This window comes from Cardiocondyla obscurior, linkage group LG02 (genome assembly GCF_019399895.1).
Source record: "Cardiocondyla obscurior isolate alpha-2009 linkage group LG02, Cobs3.1, whole genome shotgun sequence".
Lineage (NCBI taxonomy): Eukaryota > Metazoa > Arthropoda > Insecta > Hymenoptera > Formicidae > Cardiocondyla > Cardiocondyla obscurior.
This window is the reverse complement of record NC_091865.1, coordinates 4520998-4547491: the sequence shown is the minus strand read 5'-3', so window position 1 is coordinate 4547491 and position 26494 is coordinate 4520998. Positions and strand designations below refer to the sequence as shown.

The window sequence follows — 26494 nt, the reverse complement described above, 5'->3', positions numbered from 1 at the left end:
GGAAAGGGATCCGTGGACGGATCCTGTCCCGGAAAGGGCCTATACCATAGGCCCTGACTACTTCGATCTCGAAGAGATCAGGAGAGAGGCCAAGAGAGCGACTCCTGATCAAAATATCCTCATTTATTATCCCGGGGTGGAACACCCCTTTTTAGCTCCGATCAGGCTCATCGACCGAGTATTTCCGAGGTCGACAGTCCTCGGAAATAATAGAGATTGACCTAGAGTAACTCTATGAAGTTCATACACAACCTACCACGATGTACATACGCATATACTCATGTTTGTTAACATTTAATTTCTCTACTTTACGCTTAGAATAATTATCACGTTTTCTTTTCTTTTTCTTAAAATATGTTTAGAATGTATCTTTTGTTAAGCCCTATTCCTTTTTCCTTTTATATTATTATTTCTTTAAATTTATTTAACTTGTTTTTATATTCTAAAATTGTACTTAATTAATATTAAATTTATCGACTTGCATTATTAAGAATCCAGAATTAGTTATTTTAATTTAACCTACATATCCTTTGTTGCGAAAAATCACATCCGGTTTTGTCCCAAGGAAAAAGAATTAAATTTCTTTCCCTTAAAAGAACCAGGATAACGCGCTAGTTCCACCTCGTAACCGATTCGAACCCATTCCTAGCGCGCTTACGCGTGGAACCACTAAACACGTGCCACGCAAGGATCGGTTGTTATGTCACTCTCCAAATCTTTTCCTCCCCCCTATTTGCTCTCGAGCCTTTTCCTAAGCATTCGAGAAGCGGTTAACAAACTCTTAAAATACTCCTACCCCTGACGTAACACTGTAAACATATTAAACATTTTAATAAAAAAAAATATGTTTGAACAAAAGATTTAAATAACGTTTATCGAAAATCTCACAAAAGTTCACATATACTAATAAATAATGCTGTTTTAAGTTAAAAACAATAAATTAATATTTGGTAACTCCTCCTTTGATTTTTGAAACGGCTTCAAATCTCCGAGGCATCGACTTTAAGTATGAATTATATGGATTTCTAATGGTGTGTGTTTAGACTTTCGTGAACTACTGTAAATATTAGTAATTAAGTCCGTTCTGTTGCGTTTTAAAGTTTGTAATATCCTGTTATATCCCGAGCCCTTAGCAACAGAGGCTCGGGAATAACGCCGGAATGTCGCACGCGCGCGACCGTTTAGCTTGATCGGCAGAATACCGCCGATCAAGGTAACCCGGCATTTCCGGCCGGGACGCGAAGTCCAAGGACAGTCGCGGTTGCCACCCGCGATTCCGCTGATTGCTATGAATTTTGGCATAGCAACAGTAGGAGATATATAGAGGCAGTCGCGGCCCGGACAGTCAGTCGCTACCAAGAATCACGCGTGGAATTTATAATATAACATAATTAGTGCAAGTGACGATCTGTAAGAAGGAAATAAAAGAAATCAACCAATATAATTATGAGACGACTTTATTAAACGGTCCTGCTACAAATCTCTCCGGAGAACGAACCCCACGGCACCCTCGCGGTGTAACAACCCGTACGGCGATCTCCAAGCGATTCTACGGCAGCACATTCTCCCATTAATAAAAAGCGATTAAATTACTGATTTTAAACAGGTAACACATTTGTCAGGAGGATCTTGAAAAGAACGGACGCGTTTGCTTTTCTATCTTTTCTCTTCTTGTGTTAGTTTATCAATAAAAGAATTATCTTTTTAAACGAAGTGTCTTTATTCGCGAGTGAGCACGTATATGAGAGAGTGGTTACCAGTAAAAGAAACTAGTGCACCGGTAGCGTAATATTTGGAACAATATGTAGTTAAAATACTACACAGGGTGTTCAAAATCAAATAACACTCTGGAAAATTGTAAATAGGCAATAAAATATTAAGACAAAAAATCCCGTATTTAAAAAAATTTATTATTACTGAGTACTAAATTCAAACGTCTAAACAAACAAAGGTTAAGAAAGGTGTGAAACGGGCATGGTAGACGATAACAAGTAATTCTTAGAAGAGATAGGCTGAATCAGCGAGCAGGGGTAGAAAAACAGCGTGTGCAGTCATTTCCTGCAGTTTTCCGTTCGCCTATTATCACGCGCTAATTCTGTTTTTCTTCTCTGAAAAATATACGGTGTTGTCTACCGAGTCTGTCTTATATACGACCATTGTAAATAAACAAATAACTTTTAATATACCAGATTTGTAAACGAGAGTATCGTTCAAGTAAGTAAGGGCAAAAAACCTTTTTTTTTGTAAATGAGTGTTGTAACCTGAGTTTTTAGCAATAGGGAATCAGCGGATTTCTTTGCGCGGGGTCTAACGATCGACGACTAGCGAATTCCCGAATTCAAGAAAGTTATTAACGAAAAAATTATGCTAGAAACCAATTAATTAAAAAAAAATTGTTGATTACATTTTAACTAAAGGAAAATAACTGAAAGACTTTTGAAATAATAGTAGAAAACAAGCTAAGCAATAAAATACGTGAGAAAAATGTTATTTGAAACGACCGTAATTCCTTGAACCGCAAATATCGGGCCAGCGGAGTGTCCGAATAAGCTCGCCGGGAAAACAGGATTCGCGATAGAATTGTTAGGTCCGTAAATGCAACGAGACGTGAATGAACAATTAATTGGACGTTTATTCAATTAAAACATAACAGACAAATACGACGAACGCGTGATTAAGACGTCGCCGAAACGAACAATAGTATACATGACTTAGAAATATGACGGTAACGCGGTATTCGGAATGTCTATGCGCCGGATCGATACGACAGTTATCGATACGCGGATCTTCGGCGGGCGGGCCGTTACAATCTTTTCGGCAACCGCCTAGATAACGCCCTAACAAATCATGAGGCTAGCGGAGCGAATATTCCCCGTCGGCGTAAAGATTATTACTAATATGCGCAATCACCGGGACGTAACATAAATTTGGTGACACCGGCGGGATTCACTAAGTCCACGTGCAAGCAATTTTGGTATCAATTCACGATTACATCATATTTAAAAGCTAAACAAAATACTGTTATGCCAAACCGTTACTCGAATGAATAGAGGCACTGTTATATCAAACCGTCATTCGGATGAATAAAGGCACTGTGGTATATTAAATCGTTATCACAGAAAGTGTTTTATCTTTTCTTATCATTCAACTGAATAGAAGCACTGTTTACCAAAGAAGTAGTGTTTCATCCTTATCTTATTATTCGGCTGAATAGAAGCTCTGTTTAGACTAAACCATCATTAAGGAAACAACGTTTCATTTTAATCTTATAATTCGGCTTTACATTTATATTACGAGTCAACTCTACGGGACTGTTGTAACCTAAGCAGCATTCTGTAGAATGCGTTCTGGTTGCAAACCATTTCGGAAATCGTCCTGCACTTTCACAATCGGACAAGGATCTCGGGATTATCGCCCGATGTCGAAATAGGGCGATGAACCTATATGCAATAATTTAATTAAGCTCGTGCGGTTGACGAACCTCTCCGGTCAACCACCGCGGTCGAAACTCACTAAGGTTGCAACTCGGCGGAGTTTATGAGCGACGGCTCGGAAGCCGTCGCGGGCATTCATATCCGAAGTAACGCGACGCGTATCAGTTGTATCATATCAACAGGAAGAATAAAGAAGTGCAACGTATTTACGAAAGAAGACTTTATTGAACCACACCCGGCTCCTCTCTGGTGTGGCGAACGTTCCGGCGAACGGACCCACAACCGCACCGTACCACGGTGTAACAGAGACGATATCAGCTTTACTGATAAGAAACACCATGTTCCTTTTGAGTTATCTTTGCTGAAAACAAATCACGCGATTATAGACTTTGACGTCATCTCATAATAAAGATAAGATATGCCAAACGAAATGGAGACACGTAGCAAGACCGCCGATAAACCATTAAACGAGTCCGAACTCGATATAGCTCGTAGGAAGATTGCACAAGAGAATGCCGAACTTGATGCAATACGCGCAAACATTAAGACTCAGCAGAAAAAGATGGCCGCGGAAAGCGCGGGACTTCAAAAACAACACGTCGCGTTCGAGAAAGAAAGAACCGCTCAAATCCACGAAACCTCTATGCATCATCCAAAATTAAATAAATGGAGTAATCAACCACCTTCTAAAGAAATCGAACATGTACGCGAAGAAACCTCCCACAATATCGATAACATGCAAAACGCTACGGTTCACCTGAAACCGCCCTCTACTCCGTTTAGTTTCGACGCACTCTACGACAATGCCAATATTTCAAAGGTATCTTTTCGGGAAGCTACGGAAAACGTACCTTCAATCGATGATTATAATAATTCCCTCGCTCAGTTTACACGTGCTTGTCGAAGAGCTAAAAACATTGTGCCGGCCGCTTCGGAAAGGAATCTGACTAAGATTTTAATTAATAAATTAAGAGGACGCGCGTACTACGCCGTGGAGGATGAGCCCTGCGACACTGTTAATCAGCTAATAGACTTATTGAACGGTGCATTTGGACCCCCAAAAACCATCGATCAATATCGCGAAGAGTTAAGCACGGTATATCTAAAGCCGCATAAACATATCCTTGATTACATTAGTCGCGTTAAAGACTTGCGTTCTAACATCCTCGACGCGGAACGTCGAAGACACGGGCAATACGACCGACGCATAGCAACCGAAATTGAAACCCTAACTGCGCGTTCATTCTGCAACAGTTTACCGCTTGAATACAGGCTCCAGCTAAGATCAGATGCATACTATATAATTCGTCGGAAGCATTCGCTTACGTAAAGGCTATTGCAAAGCGCCAAAAATTAAACAAGCAACCATTTGATTCACAGTGACGAAGCAATAACAAAAAGAATATAATCAGTCGCAACGTATACATCCTATCGGACGGCCGATAGTCCACTCAACACCAAATACTTACACAGTCAACCGACCTACACCGCAGTGGAATCGCTCGCGATACAAAAGCAATAATAATCAGAGATATGAAAGAAACCCGAGATACGAAAGAAACCAGCCGCAGCGCAAAAATTATACACCGCGACCGCGCGATAATTATACACCGCGACCGCGTGATAACTATACACCGCGACCACAAAATAATCCGCCGACGCGTCAGAATATGCCCGCGACGACGGAAAAGACATGTAGATACTGCAAAAATCACGGCCATACTATAGAGGAATGCCGAAAACGACAGTACAAAAATAATATTCAAAGACAGCAATCGGGAAACGAAAATCGTCCGACGGGACGCCCGGACGCATCTCAATCGGACAACCGACGAGATACGTGTCCAATAAATTCAATAACCTCGCAACCGACAATCAGCAAAACGGAGATATCCGACAAACCCGCATCGCAATCTTAAACCCGAAAGAATTTACACACACGCCAACGGCGAAAATAAGCTCGGATAACCTCCTTAGAGAAGTTAACTTTATGATCGATACAGGCGCAGCGCCTAATTTAATTAAACAACACGGGATTAAGCCGGACGCCGAGATAATACACAGAGACCCCTTGTTCCTTGGCGACACCACAAGCGGGCAAATTAAAATTCTCGGTTACCTAAAGATTGAACTGTTCGGACACCCGGTAATCTTTCATATCGTTCCCAACGATTTCCCTATAGTACAAGAAGGCATCTTACGATCGGACTTTCTTAGAGACGCTAGAAATATAAATTTCACGGAAAAATATGTGGAATGAAGAGGAAATAGATTACCATTCATCACTCCGAAAATGATAACCATACCAGCCAGAACTCAAACGACTCTTTATGTAAACGTATCAAACGAACTCAGAGTCGGCTACATCCCGCGCCTTAGGGTAGGCGGTAATGTCATCCTCGGCGACGCCGTGGTCACGCATCGAGACGAAAAAGCATATTGCCACGCGATAAACCCAGGGGAACAGGACCAAGAGATAATTGTCCTCTCGATAGATTTAGAAAAAATTGAGACCGTCTCTAAACATGCGATAAGCGTTTTAGCGGAAGATACCGCACATATAAACTCGGTTTCCATTTCAAAAGAGGACCAAGTAGATAAAGTAACGAAACTACGTCGGCTCGATCATTTAAATCAAGAAAAGGCTGAACATGCGGTAAGCCTTATTCATAAACATCACGACTTATTTCATCTCCCCGGTGAAACCTTAGGAAACACTAACGTAGCGAGTCATAAAATTACTACTACTGATAACCAGTCTATCAACACTAAGCAGTACAGTTTCTCTCCAATCCATAAGAACGAGATAGATAGGCAGGTCAAAGAGTTACTAGATAACAAGGTGACAGAGGAATCAAAGTCTCTTTATAACAGTCCACAATGGATTGTTCTTAAGAAACCAGACTCAAAAGGAAACAATCGCTGGAAACTCGTGATAGACTTCCGCGCGCTTAATGAAAAAACGTTAGGAGACGCCTATTCGCTACCAAATATTACAGAGATTTTAGATCAACTTGGTAGTTCAAAGTACTTTAGCGATTTGACCTTGCGTCGGGATTCCATCAGATACCCATGTCCGAAAAAGACGCTCAGAAAACCGCGTTTTCTACGCCCTTTGGGCACTATAAATTTAAACGAATGCCATTGGGCCTTAAGAATGCTCCAGCCACCTTCCAAAGGTTAATGAACAGAATTTTGAACAGCGTCCAAGGAACATTATTATTTGATTATCTCGATGACATAGTAATTTATACAAGCTCTTTAAAAGAATATGCGATAAAATTTAATAAATTAGCCGAGCGTCTTAGAACAATTGTTAGCCAACCTAAAGCATCAACCGGACAAATCCGAATTCCTTCGCAAAGAAGTTGGTTACCTTGAACACATAATTAACGAAGACGGGGTAAAACCAGACCCGAAAAAAATAATAGCTGTAAAAAATTTTCCAAGACCAAAAGACCCCAAAAACATCAAACAATTTCTGGGTCTTGCTGGTAATTACCGACGGTTTATACCGGGCTTTTCTAAAGAAGCTAAACCTCTAACCCAACTTCTGAAAACGGAAACCGCAATTGAATGGTCAAAAAAACAAGAGGAAGCATTTTGCAAACTACGCAATTTACTGTGCTCAGAACCTCTCCTGCAACACCCCTGATTTTACCAAGCCATTCGTATTAACAACGGACGTTTCGGGATATACGATAGGAGGGATTCTAAGTCAGGGCGAGATAGGAAAAGATAGGTCGATCGCGTACGCGTCACGGCTATTAAACGAAGCTGAATGTAATTACTCAACGATAGAGAAGGAACTTCTAGCGATTATTTACTGCACGAATTATTTCAAACCCTATTTGTACGGAAATAAATTCACCCTTGTAACCGATCATAAGTCGCTTGTGAGGTAAAATTCAATAAAAGATCCAACTTCACGTCTTATTCGGTGGCGGTTGAAACTTGCCGAATACGATTACAAAATTGAATATAAAGCAGGCAGGATAAATGTAAACGCCGACGCACTATCTCGAAACCCGATAACCCAAACTTTCCGCCTAGAATTTTATTTAACTTAACTATATTCTCTAAAATTACCCATAACTAATTCCAAAACACGACGTGGCAGACGGAAGTACCAAATACGAAAGATCACCGCATATTACCACGCGTTAAATCGATACTCTCGCGGAACCGCGCGCTACCATCTGAAGCCAATCACCTTCGTCGTAAAGAAGCCCTTGAACGACATCTCGAAGGACGACCCACGCAAAAAAGCTTACGAGAACCTCCCTCGGAAGAAAGCCAGGGACTGTGATGCTGAATTCATTGAGGTGCAGAAGGAACAATCAAAGGCAGCGCAATTAAGATGCCAGGAGTGGGTAAGTATCTGTTAATTTCATTAGTAATGTGCACCCTGAACGGGAATGTGTCCGCCAAGTCAAGCTAATTATTGTAGAATCAATGAAAGGAATTACGGCCTATGAAATTTAACTGCCACAAGATTAGAGTGGATAACGAACTATGGTGTTAACTCTTTAATTAAGGATCAGAGATCTGTGCGTGCTATGATTGAGAAACTCCTAAAAGTTCTCATCTAACTGGGAAATGTAATTTCTCTGGCAAGGGCAGTGCAGCACAATTAGTTACAGTGTATAAGGAACAATTTTCGATTATGGGAGACACCCTGCACTTTCCTCCTGAGGAGATTCGTTTCCGGTGTATGCGACAGCTTGAGCCAGGCTTATACATTAGGGGAGCGATTAGCCTGTTGGGAGAGTACCCCCTTAGCGAGAACTACGCTCTTCGCGAGTTATACGGGACTAGACAGCCTCCTGGGCATGAGGCGTCTTTTGACGTATCTTGGGGTGTACTGACGCATCAAACGTTTTCCCAATACCCTACTTCTTTAGATATAGATCATCTTTTGGAATCTGCTCAAACATCAATGGATTTATCTAAAAACAAGAGAAGAAAAGAAGAACCAAAGCCTTCATCAAAGAAAAGATTTAAATATTTTCGGTTACATAAAAGTAACTTAACAACTGTTGAGATTCATCGGCAAGCAATAGAGCGCACTTCTGTTTCTGTGGACACGCTCCTCAACCATCTTAATAAACTGCGAATTTTCGCCCAGAAGCAAGAAATTGTTATTCCGATTACGACAAGAGGCATTGGCTTCTTAACCAACGAGAGTTTTCGTGAGGCTGAAATTCAGTGTCCGAAGTCTGTGCACGATTGTAATTTATTACAAACTTATCGCGTTGCTTTAGCTCAGCACCACCTCCAACTTGATGAATCAGACGTCGGAGCCAGTCTTGATGACCCTCGTGTGGAAGGTTTACGCGTTCAAAATCCTCGATTTGATGTCGTAATGAGACAACAGGTTGCCTCTATGCCTTATAATTTCAATCTTGTAACTGACTTGATTAATTCAACTGGACGTTTCGATCATGCGCAAGCTTCGTTTCGATCCGAGGTTATGGCTCCTGATACGGGAGCTCCAGTCGACGTGGCAACTCCCAAGCGCAGACGTGTTGCAGCGAATCTTGTGATATCTGATCCGTACTCCGTCGCTTTCAATACATTACGCGCCAATGTCGTCGCACTCTCTGATGAAGCAACACCCGTTGTTCACCGCCAGGCGTTTATTGACGCCAATCCTATTCCTGGTTCTATTTTGCGTGATAGTTTGTTGGTGAACGCTGATGACATTATGCCAGTGCCAGCTGTTCCATAAATCGTAAAGTTAATATTTCGTCATATTATCGTGGCCCGAGCAAATGAAAAGGCTCCTTGATCAAAAAGCAGCAACACGCTAAACTTTCGTGATTTCATAAATGCCTAAGACCCGCGGTTTAAAATTGTTTTAAACATCCGCAATCACCGGGACGTAACATAAATTTGGTGACAGCGGTGGGATTGACTAAGTCCACGTGCAAGCAATTTTGGTATCAATTCACGATTACATCATATTGTTACGCCCGGTATACGGAGCAGCATGAAGCTGCCGGCTCGCTCCGAGGTTTCGGTTCCCCGTTGCTAGGGGAACGAAGACTATTTATTATGGTTAAGAAATGACAGTTCTGCCCGTGACTTAATTCGGTGCGGATGTCTCTGTATTTGGTTAAGTCTGATTAAACCTTTATCGTTCCTTTTTCTAAAACCGTTTCTTTTTTTTCGCGGAGTCCGAGTGTCGCGGGTGAGAGAGTGCGAGAAGAGTGAGTGTGAAGCGCGAACGCGGGGACGTTCGCTGACTTTGTTCCCGGCGTAACATTTTGGAAGATTGGCCTCGGTATCTTCTGGTCTTCCCCTCTCAGTGGTAGCGGTTCCCGGCTCCACTGTTGTATGCGAGGGTATTCTTTGCGACTTTAATCGCATCACAGTTTAGTAGGGGTTTTTCCCCCGTTCTAATCTGTATAGTGCTAAATAAACAGCACTAATAGGCAACTTATCAATTCGACACTTAATAGACTGTTTGCCTCAGTACTGATAATAGTGTCAAATGTACCAAGATGGAGACGATCCTCACTTCACCATCGAGTGTGAGGAATTGTGTGGGCTGGAACTTCAGCTCACTTCCTCAAGTAGAATCAGTGGTCGGTGCTCTCCAAACTACACCCATGGGTATGGACAGTGCGTCCCGAGTAGGATGCAAGTCGCAGTTTTATACATCGTGGGATTGCTTATCGCGTTCATATGTTGGAGCGGTTCGTCTCTTCTCACAAGGAGGAGAAGCAATGCCCCAGCGCCGACCAGTTCAGGAGGTGGTACAGTAAGATTTGCCCACGGTAGCAGAACTGTCCCAAATAACCTCAAAGGACAGGAAGCTATTGGAAAAAAAAACGATAAAGGTTTAATCAGACTTAACCAAATACAGAGACATCCGCACCGAATTAAGTCACGGGCAGAACTGTCATTTCTTAACCATAATAAATAGTCTTCGTTCCCCTAGCAACGGGGAACCGAAACCTCGGAGCGAGCCGGCAGCTTCATGCTGCTCCGTATACCGGGCGTAACAATATTTAAAAGCTAAACAAATTACTGTTATGCCAAACCGTTACTTGAATGAATAGAGACACTGTTATATCAAACCGTCATTCGGATGAATAAAGGCACTGTGGTATATTAAATTGTTATCACAGAAAGTGTTTAATCTTTTCTTATCATTCAACTGAATAGAAGCACTGTTTACCAAAGAAGTAGTGTTTCATCCTTATCTTATTATTCGGCTGAATAGAAGCTCTGTTTAGACTAAACCATCATCAAGGAAACAACGTTTCATTTTAATCTTATAATTCGGCTTTACATTTATATTACGAGTCAACTCTACGGGACTGTTGTAACCTAAGCAGCATTCTGTAGAATGCGTTCTGGTTGCAAACCATTTCGGAAATCGTCCTGCACTTTCACAATCGGACAAGGATCTCGGGATTATCGCCCGATGTCGAAATAGGGCGATGAACCTATATGCAATAATTTAATTAAGCTCGTGCGGTTGACGAACCTCTCCGGTCAACCACCGCGGTCGAAACTCACTAAGGTTGCAACTCGGCGGAGTTTATGAGCGACGGCTCGGAAGCCGTCGCGGGCATTCATATCCGAAGTAACGCGACGCGTATCAGTTGTATCATATCAACAGGAAGAATAAAGAAGTGCAACGTATTTACGAAAGAAGACTTTATTGAACCACACCCGGCTCCTCTCTGGTGTGGCGAACGTTCCGGCGAACGGACCCACAACCGCACCGTACCACGGTGTAACAGGGACGATATCAGCTTTACTGATAAGAAAGACCGTGTTCCTTTTGAGTTATCTTTGCTGAAAACAAACCACGCGATTATAGACTTTAACGTCATCTCATAATAAAGATAAGATATGCCAAACGAAATGGAGACACTGTTGCACCGCAGCCGGTGCACGCGGTCCGTCCTTCGGGATCCGTGGGGAAGGGCGATAATTTTAAGAAATAACAATAAATAGTTTGATATTTTAATTGGTTGAGAATTACAATTTTTTCGCTTCTTCTGAGTTTTCTTTTGGGTAGTTCGGTGCACGTCCCAGCGTTATCACGCGTCCTCGGCTCCGCGAGGTCTCCTCTTTCACGGCACGCGACCGAACTTTTATTACTACGCGGTATCGGTTCACTGCACGGACTCTGATGTGACTGCCCCCCCGTGACGGTCCGCGGTTATTTAATTGTGACGCAGGGCCTTGGCGTCATCGGGTTGCAATGCCGAACTTCGGTTGTTCGGCGAATGCAACCTTAGCGATTTCGGCAAAAAGTTCTCGCAATTGTTTCTTTTTTTTATTTCTTATGATTTAATTGCTTAAGGAGGTTTGCTGATATCGCATCTTCCGATGTTATTTTATTACGAGATCTTATGCCGAAATGCCTTGCGTCATGTTCCGTGTTGTAACGGGGTTCGGGTTACAACATCCCTCCTCTCTAGAGGGAAGAAAAGGTTGAGTGTGTTTTTACACCTCAATCTTTTCTTTCTTACATTTTGTTTCCTTATCCTACTTACAATTGTATTACCGTTGGTCGTGGTATTTTTACATTCGGCGTTTCTTTTTTTTTTTTCTTTTTATTTCGCTGGGTAGGATTATCTGTTTGGTTACTTTATTCTTTTTCTTTTTTTACAATTTTACTATTACTATTGCAAGTATTATAGTCGCTATTATTGCTATTACTGTGGCGCTTGTGCCCGTTGTGTACATTATTATTTTATTTGTAAATATTACATTTCCGTCTAATTGTTTGTCCATTTTATTTAATTCTATCCCTAATTTATTTAATTTATTCGGGTTTTTTATTACCTTGTCGCGGCTTATTTCTTCTATTTTTTTTATTATTGGGTCGGTTTTTCCGTCCTGTTCTGTTTCTATGTTTGTTAGATTATATGCCGGTACGTGTCGTTCTATTTTGCTTTCTCCTATCGTGTTTCTTGTTTTTATTGTCATTTCTGTCGTTGTTAGTTTACATGCTGTTCTTAATTTTACTATTCCTGTTCTATTTATTTCTAATTTTTTATTTGGTCTATGTTTACATTGTATTTCTATCGTTTGCTCTTTCGTTGTGGAGTATATCCACGCTTGTGGTTCGCTTACTGCTATCCAGAATGTTGCCCGTGATGCAACTTCTCGCGTTACGCACGTGTCCGGTTTTTTCGCTGGCTCGGTAATCGCTCTTACCTCGCACGGCGCGTTCGCCTTGGTATGATATACCGGGAGGCTTTATTCGTATATATTTATATTATTGTTATTTGCGCATTGCTTGATTTCCTCTCTGCTTAATGTTAAGTAATTATTGTTTTCTATATCTAATGCTATGTATTCATGTTCTATTTCTATTATTTTAAATGCGTTCTCGTTCGATTTGTCTAATACAGGAAACGGCGTTACTCTTTTTAATTCGTACCTTGCATCGTCTACTATCGGGAATCTTATTATTGTGACTATCATTTGCTCGTCGCTATAAGCGCTTATTTCCGCGTATTTTTCTATCGCGTTCCAGTTTTTTGTATTGATTCTAAAGGGGAAATACGTCCCTTCTTCTAGGTGCGCGGTTGCTTCTTTTAATTCCTCGATTATTTTGTTAACCGGTAACATTCGCGTGTTTTTTATTCCCAATTTCGTTTGTGCTATAAATTCCATTGTCTCTTGCACGTTCGTTAATAAATCCGTTATTGACATTCTTAATATGTAGAAATGTTCCGTCATTTCTATTTGTCCCGTTATCCCGTCTACTTTTTTGCTTAACAGCTTCGTTGCGTTTGTTATAACTTTTTCGTGGTACTTTATTGTTTCCTCTAATTCCTGTATATGACCAATCGAACTATTTATTACTTTCAGCTGATTTTTTGCTACATGTTGCAGCGTTTGCTGTCTTTTCGTTAACATTTCTAACTGTTCGCTTATTACTTTTTCGTCGTCCGCGTCCATTGTTCCGAATAGTTTTTTACTTATTGTTCCTATTACATCTATTAATCCTCGCTTTGTTTTTTGTGCCTCATGTGTTGTTAGTAATTCTATCGCTGTTATTAATTTTTCGTTTTGGGATCGTACTGTCTCTGCTAAGTATTTACATTTGTCCTTAAGTAATTCTCCGCTATATGTCTCGTACGCTTTTTCTCCGTCTTTTACTCGTTCTTGTAGTTTTTCATATTGCGCTTTTAATTCTTGTGTTTTTGTTATTATTACTAATTTCCACGACGCGTCTGATAGCTGCAGTTGTCCCACGTTTTCGTAGTAGAGTCCGGGTTCGTGTACGAACTGCGTTACCGTGTACGGTGAGCTTATCTCCGGCGGTTTTTCGCTTGCGCTCAGCGTCACGGTGATTATTATTCTGAAAGATGATTTTCTTTCAGATTGATTTCTCGCGGTTTCTGCGTATTCTAATTTCTATTTCTTTTCGCGTGTGTTATCTATTGTGTGCGTGTTTGTTCTCTGTGGGAGCGACTGTGTATTATGATACGAGGTAAGTCTTTATAACTTTTCTTTGCTGTGTTCGCGCGGTTTCGCGTTGCACTTCTTGAAATTTTAATATGCATTTTTATATCGCGTCGGATTTGTCTCTTAGTCTCGTTGTCCGTTCTGTCAGTCTGTCAGTTGCCTTCTCGCTGTTCAGAATTTTCATTATGTCGTACGTGTTTGATTTTTTCTCTATTTCTTCGGGAACTATTGTGTTTTTTACTCATTTGTGTTTTATTTTCTATAGTTCCTCTGTGGACATTCTTTTTAACGCTGCGGAGTCTTCTCGCCGGTGGGTGTCTTGCACCACCTGCCGGCGAGAGTTTATGGCGCTCCGCTGTTTTGATTGCCATCTGCGAGATATACCCCCTGTCCGGTCGCGGGTTTACCGGCTCACCCCCGTGCCGAACATGCTTATTGTGGTGGAGGATCGTCCGGACGGCGAACACCGTGCCGTCCATCGGATGTATTCCGGTGAGTAAGTTTATGTATGTTTTTTTTTTTTTTTTTATTAATAGTTTGTTTGTTAATGTTCTATAAATGTTTTTAGCCTATTTGCATGTACTCTCATGCTTCTTCTGCCTCCTTTTATTTTGTAGTTTACTTCTCCGCATTTTTCTATAACCGTGTACGGCCCTATCCATTGTGCTTCTAATTTCTTTGATCTTCCTCTTCTCACTGTTTCATCGTGCAATAGGACTTGATCTCCTATTCTGAATTTTCTTTCCCGTATTTTCTTATCGAAGTTTGTTTTTGATTTTTCTTTCTCTTTTTTTAAGTGTTCCTTCGCGATTGTATTTGACGCGCGTAATCGTTCCCTTAGTTCCTGCGCGTAGTCGTCGTATGTGTATGTGTTTCTTGGTGCCGTCGCCAGTGCCGTCGGCAATGTTGCTTGGTGCCCGTACACCAATTCAAATGGCGTGTACCCCGTTGCTGTGTGCGGTGTCGTATTATATGCGAACATCGCGTACGGTACCCACTCGTCCCAATCGGTTTGGTCTCCGTTTATATAATGTCTTAAGTATTCTGCTAGAGTTCGATGTGATCTCTCTAGCGCCCCATTGCTTTCCGGATGATACGCCGTTGTTTGTATCTTCTCGATTTTCAATAGTTTGCATACGTTTTTGAACATTTTGCTTACGAAGTTTGTTCCCTGATCCGTTAGTATTTTTTCTGGAATTCCATGTTCAAAAATTATTTTTGTTGCGAATGCTTTCGCCACGGTTGCCGCTTCTTGATTTGCTACTGGTATTGCCTTGCTAAATTTCGTTAAGGCATCTTGAAATGTTAGAATGTATTTATTTCCCGCGTTTGTTACTGTCAGTGGTCCTACGATGTCGAGTGCACATTTTTCGAATGGCTTTTCCGGCGTATCGGTTATGACCATTGGCATTTTTGTTTTTCTGCTCAGTTTGTTCTTTTGGCATTTTTCACATTTGCTGATGTATTCTTCCACTTCTTTGTTCATTCCTGGCGAATTATGGTTGAGTTTTATTCTATTTATTGTACGTTTCACACCCTGGTGTCCTCCCAATGGGCAGTCGTGATATTCTTTTAATATTTTCATTTTTTCTTCTTCTGAATATTTTTTTGTTTGTTCTCTATTTTATTTATTTTGGTTTCTTCGATAGGGTTTCTACTTAGTGCGTCAGCGTTTGTGTTTTTCTTTCCGTCTTTGTGCACTATCTGATATGTGTACTCTTCTAGTTTTAGTCTCCAGCGTATCAGTCTTGAGCCCGGATCATTTACATTGAATAACCATGTTAATGGTTTGTAATCCGATATTATTATGAATTTCGTTCCGTATACGTATGGTCGGAAATGTTTTACCGCCCATACTATTGCTAGTAGTTCTTTTTCTGTTGTACTATAATTTCGCTCCGCTTTATTTAGAATTCTGCTGGCATATGCGATCGGCTTGTCTTCTCCGACCGTTCCCTGTTTTAGTATTGCTCCGATTGCATAATCCGAGGCATCTGTTGTTACCAGGAACTGCCTCGTGAAGTCCGGGTAACTTAATCCGGAGCTGTCGTTAGCTTTTCTTTTAATATCTCGAATGCGTTCTGCTGTTCTATTCCCCATTCGAATTTTTCTCCCTTTTTTGTCAACTTTGTTAGTGGTTTTGCTATTTTCGAAAAATTTTCTATGAATTTCCGGTAGTATCCTGCCAGACCTATGAACGCTTGTATATCTCTTACTTTTTTCGGCGTCGGGTAGTTTCTTACTGCGTTTATTTTTGCTGGATCTGGCTGTATTCCGTTTTCTGTAATTATGTGTCCTAGGAATAATACTTCCTTCCGTAGGAATTCACACTTGTCTGGTTGGAGTTTCAGATTATTTTCTCTTAGCCTGCTAAATACGCTTGTCAGCCTTTTGTTGTGTTCTTCAAGTGTCGGTCCGTATATCACGACGTCGTCCAGGTATACCAGACACTTGATACCTTGTAATCCTGCTAGTACTGAGTTCATCAGTCTTTGGAATGTTGCGGGGGCGTTCTTTAGCCCGAAGAGCATTCTATTAAATTCGTAATGCCCATGTGGTGTTGAAAATGCTGTTTTGCATTTGTGTTCTTCTTTCATTTGTATTTGATGATACCCAGATGCAAGGTCTAATATGGTGAAGTATTTCGCGTTTCCTAACTGATCAAGTATTTCGGTGATATTTGGTATTGGAAATGAATCACCTATCGTTATTTCATTGATTTTTCGGAAGTCCACCACTATTCTTAATTTCGCTTTTCCTGACGCGTCTACTTTCTTCGGTACTACTAGTATTGGCGCGTTCCATTGGCTGCTACTCTGGCGAATTATATCTTCTTTCAGCATTTTGTCTATTTGTCTATTTACTTCTTCTTTGTGTTTCTCTGGTAATCTATACGGGCGACTATTTATTGGCGGATTTTCACTTGGCGTATTTACCTCGTATTTGACGGCTGCTGTGTACGTTAATGCGTCACCTTCTAGATAAAATATGTCACAATAATGTAGACATATTTTTTCAAGTTTTCTTTTTTTTTTCTTTGTTCAGATGGTCCGTTCTCAGTTATTTCATTAATTTTTCGCTGCGTTCCTGTATCGTTTCGTTGTCGGTTCTTTTATTCAGCGTCAGCACTTTCGCGGAGTTGATGGTTCTCAGTTCTTCTATCTCCACTTGCGGTGTATGTATTTCCATTGGTTCTTCTGTCATGTTGAGCACACTTACTGGGCACTCGTTATCTTTTGGTGCTACCAGGCAGTTTCCTATGAATACTCCTGGTTTTTTTTCCGCATTAATTACTCCTACTTGATTTTGACTCGTGATTGCTCTGAGTATTGTTTCGCTGCGCGGGGGCAATATATATTTTTCGTACGAATATAGTTTAAATTTTACTCCGTCTATTACTATTTGCTCCTTTCCGTGCAGGCAGGATGCTCGTTGTTTTGTCAGAAAGTCTGTCCCTAGTATTCCTTCGTACTCTATCGAGAAATCATCTCTTACTACATACATTTTTTGTTTTACGTTTTTTCTGCCTATTTTAATTGTTGCCCTTATTTTTCTTATCGTATTAATTTTGTGTCCTGTGACACCTGTTAATGCCATTTTTTCTTCGATTATCGGTGTGTCTTCCTTTAAATTTCCTACTTTTATTAGTGTAATTGTCGCTCCTGAATCCACCAATAAATTCAATCTTCCTTTTTTCGCTTGCTCGACGTTTAACGTGATGAGTTTTAATCCGTTACTTACTTCTTTCGTCGCTATATTCGCAACTTGATATTCTCTTGCCGCTCTTATTATTCTTGGTTTCTGTCTCTCTTCTTCGCTCTCGCTTCCGCTTTCCTTGCTTCGGCTGGTTTCTTTTTTATTCCTACTTGTGCGTGCTATGTTTATCGCGGGCGATTGTCTTGTGCGTATCGTCTGTCTGTTATCTTTTCGTTGTCATCGCGTATCTGGTCGTCCGTTCACCGACCAGCATTCGTCTCGTGTGTGTCCTGGCTTTCTGCAGTGTGTGCAGAATTTCTCTGTATTATTAATTCTCGCACGTGTTTCGGCTCGCGGCAAGTTGAATCCGTTTATGTGTCTGTTGCTTCGGCATTCACGTGCTATATGACCTGCTTTCCCGCATTTGTTGCATGTAATGCTTGATGATCGCGGTTTTTCGTGCGTTTCGTTTGTTCGCGTTTTTTCATATGTGCCTTTATGTTTTGTTACTCTTATTTTTTCTTCTTCTACTGCGCCTTTTATCGCGTCTTTTAACGTCTCGAAATGTTGCGAGCGGACCATTGTTTTAATGTCGTCTGTTAGTCCCATGTGAAAGTAATGTAACGCCTGTGGCTGAATTAATTTTAGAACCGTACGTTTCTGTTCGCTGGTCATCTCTTCTTCATCCGTCATTGCTTCGTATAGTTCCATCGCGGTTTTTTGTACGCGTTGTCCGTAAGTTGTCGCGCTTTCTCCGTATTTTTGTTTCAGCGCGCTCATTTCTGTCTGCAGACGCGAAGTTCCCTTTTTCCTTAAATATGTTTTTTCGAATTCCTTTAGAAATTGATCAAACGTTGTTATGTCTCTCGCGTCGAAATCTAATAACGCGGCGCCCTTCAATTTCGTGCAGAGTACCGCTTCTAGTAGTGTTTCTGTATCTTTGTGTGTGACGTGTTTCGCGGCGTACGCGCATGCTTTTAAAAATTCTTTTGTTTGAGCGTGGTTTGTTCCGTCTACCGTCGGAATCATTGCTCGTGCGTCCTTAAGTTTAAACGTGGATGCTGGTTCCGTCGGTCTGTTTCGTACGTCTCCGTGTGCGCGTCCATTTCCTTCGATGAGCTCTTGATTTCCTATCGTTTCTCGACTTTCGTTTGGTCGTTGTTCGAAGCGAATAATTCGGAAATTCATTTCTCGCAAGTTTTCGAGTACCTGTTTCATTAGTCGTTCTTGTCGTTGTGTCAGGTTTGGCGTCGCGGTATGTAATTCTCGCAACGCGTTTACTTCTCTGTCGATGAGTATCTCTGGTACTCCTCCAGCTCCGTCCAGTAATGAGTAGTTGTGAGTCATTTTTTCGCGGGTTGTGTTTAAATTATTCGCGAAAATTTCCGCGGGATCAAACACGCTACTGTCGTATGACGTTAATGAGAATTCTCCCCTATCCGAAATACCGCTTATGTCGCTCGGGGTATCTGCGAGTATTTGATTGTGTGTACGGCGCGCAATGTTTCCGTCTCCGCGGTCTAATAACGCGTCGTCTATTTCGCCAAAATCAAATTCGCGCGGCGTGATAATATTTACGAACTCCTCGCTTTCTGTCGCGGGGTCGTCTTCGTATTCTAACACGCGGCGTATCCTATTTCTAATATCGTTTAACGCGTTTACGGCGACTCTCAATGATCGCACAGGTGTCGGCTGTAAAGCTCGTCTACCCGCTTGGCTGTGGAACCACGAATTGTTTGCAACGCGGCATTGTAATTCTAATTCGCTATCCGACATGGACCGGTCGATTACAAAATATTTCGGACTTACATTAACGCTGCAATTCGCATGTTTAATCTGCTATGCTGCTGGCTGCTTATCTGTTGTTTCTTTTTTACTGCTTGTCTGCTATGTTGCTCTCCTTGTCTCACTGCTTGGCGGTTTCTTCCTTCCTTTCTTTTATCACGGGAGTCAGGTACCGAGTCTACTGCTGACTCAGTATTTTGCTCACTGTGGTGTGTCCGTCTCGTCGCGTTAATTATTTTTTGTAATAATCTTCGGTTTGTCTTTGTTTCAGAGATCGTCCTCGCCGTCACGGAATAGGCGGCTCTGCGCCACCCGGAGGGCGGATCCCACCGTTGCCACCACTTTTGTTGCACCGCAGCCGGTGCACGGGGTCCGTCCTTCGGGATCCGTGGGGAAGGGCGATAATTTTAAGAAATAACAATAAATAGTTTGATATTTTAATTGGTTGAGAGTTACAATTCTTTCGCTTCTCCTGAGTTTCCTTTTGGATAGTTCGGTGCACGTCCCAGCGTTATCACGCGTCCTCGGCTCCGCGAGGTCTCCTCTTTCACGGCACGCGACCGAACTTTTATTACTACGCGGTATCGGTTTACTGCACGGACTCTGATGTGACTGCCCCCCGTGACGGTCCGCGGTTATTTAATAGTGACGCAGGGCCTTGGCGTCATCGGGTTGCAATGCCGAACTTCGGTTGTTTGGCGAATGCAACCTTAGCGATTTCGGCAAAAAGTTCTCGCAATTGTTTCTTTTTTTTATTTCTTATGATTTAATTGCTTAAGGAGGTTTGCTGATATCGCATCTTCCGATGTTATTTTATTACGAGATCTTATGCCGAAATGCCTTGCGTCATGTTCCGTGTTGTAACGGGGTTCGGGTTACAACAACTGTTACAACGAACTACCAATTACAAGGCACAACAAATCATTCTTTCTACTACCAAGATCCCGGATCATTATAAGAAAAGCAACAGTGCGTTAAAGTCATGGATTATTGCCAGCCATGTATAAAATTGATAATACATGGTACAGAGTAGCACCGTGCCTAATGGAAACATTACCGCCTCCAGTAACTGAGCTATTATCACAACCCAAGTAGCATTATATCAGCCTAGAGCCTAGCAGCAAGCGGAATTTACTCTACCGACGATCCAGACCGGATTAGAACACATATAATGTTCCCGGTAGAGAAACCAGCGATGATCAACAACATTGCACAGAGCGCAATGGAAAACAAAGTCGCACCTGGATCAATATCCATGATTGGTTAACAATAATTGGTCTACTAGACGAAACTGCTCTTGACCATATAGCTAAAAACACAGGACATAGAATCTGGAAAAGATTTATGTCATTTGGATCAGCCAGTGCAGAAATCCTAGCGATCTTTTTAATCATTAAATTCGCAAAATTTTGTGTGGACACCGTTACCCACGGTTACGCTCTATACATCATCTACGGATGGAGAAAATGAACCAGAGAACCCCAAAAAAGAAAATCCCCTTTCAACGCCAGAAGCTCTTCTCCCGCTTTCCACCTCCGAATCTGAACCACCAGAAGAAAAAGTAACCCATAAATATACATATGCGTCACTACGCCAAAATATAGGCGGAAATAATCAAATAAAATTATCAACATATTAAGCAAAAACATTGGCACATTGGCCAATCTTTTATTTTATAAAAGGAAGTGTTACGTATTCACCACGTAGCAGATAAGGTAGTAGATAAGAGAATACTGCTAACAAATTTTCTCTCCTCATTTTTATACCAACCTTCTAGGCTTTAGACCACTAGCCAACAGGCGTAACGAAGCGAAGAACCTTGCTTACGACGCGGGGATTACAGAAAATGAGTTTCCTGAATATCCACCTGATTCAGGAATAAACATGAACTTATTCAACAGCGTTTCCGCATCATTGCGCAAACAAAGTCCCTCAAAGTATCAACAATAAGCATAGAAGGACATCCTGAGTCAGATTCACTGATGTAGGCGGTAATTCAAAGACACGAACCGCCACAAAACAACGTTACCATCGGAAACTCGCAAATATAAGCGCAACCTTGTTGGTTAACGAACAACTATCAATATGCGGAGCATCAATAATGTATTGCCCGCAATTGATGAAAATTTCAGATACTATTGCAACAGCCATGACCTGGTGTTGCACGAACCAATTAGCTGAACCATGGATCACAAACAGGAACGCAAGACAATCCATCCCTGCCTGATATCTGGATGAAGTCTTCACCTTCAAGTCTATCACCCAGGACGGCAGGCAAAAAGACTGTACAAAATAAATTGATTAATGTACGGTATTTTTTCGGGACTAATCGTATAGCAAAAAAAAAATAAAGAACATTTTACAAGGCATTACAAAAATAGCGGTATTTTTTTTAACAATATTGTAATCACGAGAAAAAACGATACAAGTGTTACGTACTCACCACGCAGCAGATAAAAAGGAGGTGTTACGTACTCACCACGTAGCAGATAAGGTAGTAGATAAGAGAATACTGCTAACAAATTTTCTCGCTTTATTTTTATACGACACTATAATGTTATACCGTGCGTCACAAACTGCTTACACACGTGCGTCATTGTAACAACAATCGTCTATACGCCGTGCGTCATAATCCGCTTTGCGCCATGCCATTATAACGCCATGCGTTATAACCCGCCTTACGCCGGTAAGTAATAATTCGTTTAGACGTATGTGCGTCATTATACTAATACATAACCGTATTACTATAAGAGTATTACTAAACATAGGATAATAAATATAATAACCGTATATTCGCTTCTGGACACTTGCACCAGCTAAAACCGCAAAAACATCACATATTACGTCAGTATACCACATACACACATAACTATAAGCATACATACACTACTACCACAAAGAGCTTCTACGATCAAAGCCTCTCGAGCAACGGTCTGTAGCGCCAAACGTCATCATCCCCTCCACCAACCAAGGCCGATGGAAGGGATTAAACCAAAGGAAGTCAGTGCACGAGCCAGAGAGAGCAGTTCAATTCTCGACTCCGACTCTTAGGAGAGTCTCATCCCGCGTGCGGGTCTAGCGAATTAGTTAGTACTTCATACTTTAACTTTATTTTATAACTTTGTATTTCTGACTGTAGTGTAACTAAATTTAGAATATATACTTATTGTTAAACTTTAATCGTGTACTAAAATCAGTGACATTCTACCCTGCCTTAATCACGTAGTTTCACATTTGTTTTAATTTATTTATTATAGTAACCTGTGTAATTGAAGATTAATTCCGGTGCAGACGCTCTGCACGTTTTTGAGATTCAATTTAGCAGGCTATTTTTGTGTCGAAAAAGGTGCAAACGCACTGCACGTTTTCTGCCGAAAATTGTGTTAATTTAAATATTGTCATATTTGTGAAACTCTTCCTGACTTATTCTAAAACACGCCGTGGCGGTCGAAAGTATCAAATGCGAAAGATCACTGCTTATTATCACGCACTAAATCGGTATTCACGCGATACTCGCGAAATTTTATCGTTCAAAACCGCGCAGTACAACCTGACGCCGATCACTTTCGCCGTGAGGAAGCCTACCGTGGACTGCACCCGGAAAAACGATCCACGCAGGAGAGCTTATAAGAATCTCCCTTAGAAGGAAACTGTACACTGTGACGCTGAGTTCATAAGGACACAGAGGAAACAATTTCAAGCAGCGCAACTAAGATGCCAGGAGTGGGTAAGTACTTGTAAATTCCAAGCACACGCTACTTGCGAAATAAGTTATTGTCATTTCGAGCAGAAAATCACTCGTCTCCAATTTTGTCGTAGATACATGCTCAAGTCTGGACACCCTATTTTAGATTTTAATTATGTACCTTCACATCAAACACTTATCGGACTGAGTTGTGGAGAGTACGAGTGCAGTTATTGCGGTGTTTTAATAGCGGATTCGCGTAACGTCCGACACTGTCCATTGTGCAGAGAAACAATACTGCGATTTTTATGCTATCTTGATCAAAATCCGGAAGAACAATCTTACTTACTAGGAAGATTAGGCAACCCAGAAATTCAAAAAAATATGATACTTTGTGTGCATGTAGAGTAGTTCATCTGTAACACAAAACTATTTTTTGTTTGTGCTAAATTTCACTTTAAAAGGGTGAAACCACCTCTTGCAAATAGAAGGGTTTTTTGCTTTTTTCGATATAATTTAAAAACTATTTAAAATATCAAAAAAAGTTTTATATAAAAGTTTTATAGTGAAAACAACTATGTTTTACTGCAGTAACAGAATTAGATAAAAAAATTTTTTTAACAAAATGTTTTATAAAATTACAAAAAAAAATTTTTTCTAATTCTATTATTGCAGTTAAACGGAGATGTTTCAACCATAAAACTTTTGATAAAACTTTTTTTGATATCTTCAATAGTTTCCGAGTTGTATGGAGAAAAGGGAAAAACCTCTACATATGAAAATATTTTATTTCTTTAAAAATTATTTTTGAGCCGTAACTAAAAAATTTTTTATTTATTTGTTACTCTATATGCGTAAAGCTTCTCATTATAAGAACGATTTAATCAGGTTAATACGCTCAATAATTATAATAAGATTTCCACCAAAAACAGAGAATCTTCAAATATTCAACATTGTGAAACTTTGTGTGCAATAATTTATCTTTAATAAAAAACTTTTTTGTTGGTATTTCAATTTGAGTGATTGATTATGAATACGAAAATAAATGTGAACTTTGCGTGATCTGTCAAATGACGAAAAATAACAACAAAAATGAAACGGAGTCAGGTTGTGTCGATAATTTTGTTAAACTTTCCGATTTTTTAGTTGCGGCTCAAAATTAATTTTTAAAGAAATAAAATATTTTCATATTTAGAGGTTTTTCCCTTTTTTCCATACAACTCGAAAACTATTGAAGATATCAAAAGAAGTTTTATCAAAAGTTTTATGGTAGAAACATCTCCGTTTAACTGCAATAATAGAATTAGAAAAAAATTTTTTTTTGTAATTTTATAAAACATTTTGTTAAAAAAATTTTTTTATCTAATTCTGTTACTGCAGTAAAATATAGTTGTTTTTACTATAAAACTTTTATATAAAACTTTTTTTGATATCTTAAATAGTTTTTGAATTATATCGAAAAAAGCAAAAAAACCCTTCTATTTGCAAGGGGTGGTTTTACCCTTTTAAAGTGAAATTTAGCACAAACAAAAAATAGTTTTGTGTTACAGATAAACTACTCTACATGCACACAAAGTATCATTTTTTTTTTATTTCTGGGTTGCCTAATTTTCCTTGTTAGATAGTGAGCCAACTATAATTCCTATTGTATACCAGAGAGTCGCTTTAGAATAATTTTTAATTTTTTTTTATTCCGTTATATCGTGGCGCAAATCCGTCATAGACGCCCACGACTACCAGGACGTAACACGCTGTACTTGTGCGATCCCAAATATGCCTAAGACCCGCGATTCGAAGTTGCCTTAAGCATCCGCAATCGCCGGTACGTAACACAATACACTTAAACAGACTGGAATAGTGCGTTTAAATGTTAAGAAGTTAATTTTCTTTGTAGATAGAATTAATTATTGCAGTTATATTACCGATAAAAATGGTATACATAAGAAAAAGAAGAAAATTAAAGCAATACAGCAAATGGCGCGACCGTTAAATGTATCCGCGATTACCACTAGTGCTCGCAATAAACGCTAGTTTAAACAGGGTAGGGGCGATTCTTTTCCATCGTTATCCCGACGGAACAGAACGCGTGATTCATTATGCCTCGCAAACGGTCTCAGAAACGCAACATTAAGAATATACATAAAATTGATTCCTGTTTGATAACAAAAATCAAAACGCAAGTTACGCTTGACAATATTAAAAATCGCAAATTTGTTGGTTTCAAACAGAAAATCTAAGATTCAAGCAATTGAATTTGAAGACATTTATAATACAAACGAAACTGGCTTCATTCCTGAAAAACATTCTGGACCAACATGTAAAAAAAAATGAAGCAACGGTTTAATCGGAATCGCTATGACACATAGTTACACTATAATGCCGATTATTTTGAAAAGTTAAAGTCAACTTTAATCACCATTGTATACAGTTTTAAAAAAATGTACAACAATTGATTCAAGAATAAAAGAAACTCTTCCGTCCAATTAACACCTATATTCAAACATAGAAATCAGAAAAATTTATACCTAAATTCTTTAAAACACAGTTTAGCGAAATGTGTCGACTACATAGTAATCGCAAGTACATGCTGCTACTCGATTCGTTGTTGTAACCTGAACCCCGTTACAACACGTAGCATGACGTAAAGCATTTCGGCATAAGATCTCGTAATAAAATAACATCGGAGAATGCAGCATCAGCAAGCCGCCTTAAGCAATTAAATAATAATAAATAAAAGAGAGAAACAATTGCGAGAACTTATTGCCGAAATTACTAAGGTTGCATTCGCCGAACAACCGAAGTTCGGCATTGCAACCCGATGACGCCAAGGCCCCGCGTCACTATTAAATAACCGCGGACCGTCACGGGCGAGCAGTTACGTCTGAGTCAAAAGAGGAAGAGCCCGTGTCGGTAGAAAAGTGACACCGCGCGGTAATTAGAGTTCGGTCGCGTGCCGCGAAAGAAGAGACCTCGCGGAGCCGAGCGTAATAACGCCGGGACGCGTTCCGAAGGAAGCAAAGGGAGAACAGGAAAATTGGAAGAAATTGTAACACATATCTAATTAAAACAAAGAGTGTATTTTATTATACTATCATTTACCGCCCTCTCCTCACGGATCCCGAAGGACAGACCCCGCGCACCGGCTGCGGTGCAACATCGTGAAACATTACTCAAACAAATTCAAGCATTTGAATTTATTTTTGTTCTATTGTCTGTTTTGATCGTTTTATTATGCTTATCGCATAGTTAACTTAGCTGTGCGAACTGGATCTTGCTAGATTTTGTAGACAATTTATCATTATTCAAATCGGTAGAATTTGTTTTACTTTGTATTAACGTTCGGCCTCGTGCGAATATATAAAGCGGTCTCGTAAAGGTCTTCTCGCAGTGTGTCGGAATCAAGTGTATTGTTAGTAGATAATCTTACATGATAATCATCGCAGCATTT

At 40.3% G+C, this 26494-nt stretch overlaps 1 protein-coding gene across 6 annotated transcripts in view; it reads right to left on the bottom strand.

Annotated features, from left to right (window-relative positions):
• Ttll5 (Tubulin tyrosine ligase-like 5) overlaps positions 1 to 26494 on the bottom strand; it is a 98842-nt gene that overhangs the window by 23545 nt on the left and 48803 nt on the right. The window contains exon 16 of one of the 6 annotated variants that reach the window (XM_070672356.1): positions 4767 to 11246. The exons of 4 other annotated variants lie outside the window; for them this stretch is intronic. In XM_070672356.1, coding sequence (XP_070528457.1) covers positions 11021 to 11246 — 226 coding nt within the window. In that variant the 3' untranslated portion in view covers positions 4767 to 11020. Of the gene's footprint in view, positions 1 to 4766; positions 11247 to 26494 lie in introns of those variants that run through there. One more of the 6 variants, XM_070672365.1, reaches the window with a different exon arrangement.